The following is a 3446-nucleotide window of genomic DNA, read 5'->3' on the forward strand; positions in this document are numbered from 1 at the left end:
TTTTTTTTGTTAATGCGACATGCAACAACTGAAAATAGTTTTAAATGACTTAAATTTAATATTGATGATATTTACAATTTGAAATGCAAGCTATTCATAGATGGTTACTTGAATATACACGGGTATAACCACGTTTATATCATAAAATTGAGAATTGAAATGGGAAATGTGTCAAAGAGACAACAGCCCGACCATAGAGCAGACATGCATATTCAAATATTATTGCTGATTTTGCTAGTAGCTTGTCATTGATCCGAAATTTACTGGAGCAGAACATCCATGAAAGTAACGTATTTCTGTGTCGAATTTCCCTTAAAAAGTTTGAGAACTCGCTTAAAACAGTTTTTAAAATTTGTCTCGCCGTGCCATGCATGTTTCTAGGATGAAAAATTTTGTCCTGCATTTTTTTTTTAGCTTTTAGCTGTAATCTTTGTCCTGCCTTTTTATTTTTCACTCTGTTCGGTCCTCCCTTTTTTTTTTTTTTAGTTTATCCTGACTTTTTTTTTACTTAAATTGTCGTCCTGACTTTTTTTTTTTGCAAGTGTCTCATCCTGCCTTTTTTTTTTTTTTAACTCAAAACTCCTGTCCTGCCTTTTTTTCAAATTTCATCCTAGCTTCCCCCCGTCCATAAAAATCAAATGGTAGCTCCCTTAGACCGTTGGTTTTCCCGTTTGTATTGTTTTACCTTAATGATTTTTGGAGCCCTATATAGTTTGCTGTGCGGTGTGAGCCAAGGCTCCGTGTTGAAGACTGTACTTTTACCTAAAATGGTTTACTTTACAAATTGTGATTGGGATAGAGAGTTGTTTCATTGGCACTCATACCACATTTTCTTATATCTATTTATAAATTTTATTAAGGGTCAGCGGAATTAATATAATGAAAATGCATGTACAATTGAAATGAATCGATTGCCAAATAAACGGATCACCAGATGTAAAAAAAAGGATCCTAATTAATAATTTATTACCAAACAGAAAACAATAAACTGGCGAAAAACATGGTACACCGCAAACATGATGTGCAAAAAATTGGAACTCCATATCCGGATCGGTTTCGACCAATAATGTCTCTTCAGTGATGTTATGAATTGAAACGATATTTGGAAGGTCATATAATTTACCGCAATTTAGGATATAGACTCTTGAATTTTGAAATATCTGGGCTATATACAAAAACATGGATAACAAAAAAAAAATTAAAGGAGAATAACGGTGCTAAAAAATCAAGAATAGAGAAAATGGGCAAACTATTAAATATAGAGAAAACCAGCGGCTAAAATAAATCAAAGAATACAGAAATGAAAGACCCTTCATCAGATCCTCAGAGATATCGGACACACCATATCCTCTAGATAATAATATATAAAACAAATCAAAGATACCACATAAGACAACCACTGAGCAGGCTTCTGACTTAGTACATCCACTTGTGTTTCTCATTGACAATATCATGCCGCATGTCTTTCTTCATTTCGTTTGTTTAAGAAAAAAAGAGTATTCACGAGCGAAATACGCATACGACCCTAAAAGCGTCAGGATGCGGTCGAAATTGTTTAAAATGATTAATGAAGGAAAAACGCATACGACCCTAAAAGCGTCAGGATGCGGTCGAAATTGTTTTAAATGATTAATGAAGGAAAAACGCATACGACCCTAAAAGCGTCAGGATGCCGTCGAAATTGTTTAAAATGATTAATGAAGGAAAATAGATATCTTCCTATGATTTAGGTTGCTCTTTTGTGTTAATGTATTTGAACAGTGTGATTGGACAAAAAATACAGTATCAACTGGACACACTTTCTCAAACTCAGGGATGAATCAGGTGTAGAAAAATATGAAATAATTTTACAAACAGATGAAAATGAATTTTTGAGAATTTTTTTAATTGTGTATTCACTGCATGATAAAAAAAACCTAAAGCAATAGTGACCTTAGGTTTTTAAAAATAGCAAAAAAAGTAAACGGTCATGATACACATTCAAATTCATTTCTGAATAGTAAAAGGAAAGTACTCAAGTTCAGTTAACTGTGAATGTAGATTTTTTTGCAATGTTAGAAAGTGGTGAAAAAAGCTATCATTATCCCTTATGGGCCAGGAAATACTAGCGTGTCATCTTTACCTGCCTTTAACTCAGACACGTGTTTTTTTTTTTTTTTTTTTTTTTTTTATAACAAGTTTCGGTATTCACCTGAAATATGTAAAACAATCGCTATTTACGAGAGCATTATTTAAGGTACCATTTTTATTATGAATATATTATTATCATCGCTATTACTATCATAATTTCTGATGCAAATTGATATTATTCCAGAATTTAGAAATTTATTTTACGTATAAACATTAATATGAGATAAGAAAATCATCTGTTTAAAAATAAAAAGAACAAGTTTTCGAAAATAAACATACTTTACAATTATTCCTAGTATATAAATGATAATTAAACGCCTTTTTTAAATGTGTTCTGCATATTTAATTCACTAAAATTTATATACATAATTATGTGGCTTACAGAGTAAATACAAGTAATATATTAAGTTCACAATCCAGTTCTGGGTCCCATAAAAATGTTCTCTGATTTTTTAACAGTTGGATTATGTCCATGGTAATGAAAATAATTGTGCAAATCCAAGTTCATATTTCGTGCATCATACAAATTTGCGCGTGCAGGATCTCGAGAGTCTTTCAAAATGTTATTGCCACATCCTTGGGTTTGTGTCGTTATTTTGCACGGACAAAAAGCAACAGAACACCCGGATGTCGCTGCATTCCTAATTGGCGAAATTATCTGGCCAATTTCTTGCGGAACAGAAGGCATCATGGTAAACTGACGATTCAGTTGATGATAGCTGTGACCATAAGGTGGCAATGTGCCACCATGAAGTCTGTGTGTGGCAGCACTTGATCTGTATATTTCATCCAATAATTGTTTCATTTCTTCAACCGATTTATTCAACATCTGAATATAGTTCCTTGCTAATGAAAGTGTTGCTATTTTAGAAAGTTTTCTTACTGATGGTCCTTTGGCATACGGCATCACTTCTCGTAAACTTTCCAAGGCCGAATTCAAGTCATGCATTCGTTTTCTTTCCCTTCTATTAATTTTCGTTCGCAGATCTTGAATTTCATCAGAACTTAACCCTCTCAATGTATAACTAGATTTCCTCCTCCGTTCTGGAACATTTTTGTCGTCTTTTTTGCTGCTTATTCCTTCTCCGATTATGTCAATATAGGTATTGCTGCTTTCATCCGAATCACTCATTTTGTTTATTTATTTTTTTTACAAATATCACCTAAATAAGACTTTAAAAAAGGCCTGTTCACTTCTTACAAATGTTACGTCTTGTTTGTAGCGATATTTATCCTACATTAAAGTATTTTAACAAAATGCGTACAATTTTAATAAGGCGTGGCTTTGACATAATTAGGTTTCTCAGACCAGCGGT

General features: G+C 32.7%; 1 protein-coding gene across 1 annotated transcript; it reads right to left on the reverse strand.

Annotated features, from left to right (window-relative positions):
• Positions 1 to 2539: 2539 nt before the first annotated feature.
• On the reverse strand, positions 2540 to 3262 carry LOC139492768 (oligodendrocyte transcription factor 3-like). The gene has a single exon (XM_071280918.1). It carries the CDS (start codon positions 3260 to 3262, stop codon positions 2540 to 2542), a length of 723 nt encoding a protein of 240 aa, XP_071137019.1.
• Between the last annotated feature and the right edge of the window lie 184 nt (positions 3263 to 3446).

Source organism: Mytilus edulis, chromosome 10, assembly GCF_963676685.1.
Source record: "Mytilus edulis chromosome 10, xbMytEdul2.2, whole genome shotgun sequence".
Taxonomy (NCBI): Eukaryota; Metazoa; Mollusca; class Bivalvia; order Mytilida; family Mytilidae; genus Mytilus; species Mytilus edulis.

What these genes read in the sequence shown, in the direction of transcription:
- LOC139492768 (XM_071280918.1), bottom strand. Translation starts at nt 3,262, where the DNA reads ATGAGTGATTCGGATGAAAGCAGCAATACCTATATTGACATAATCGGA.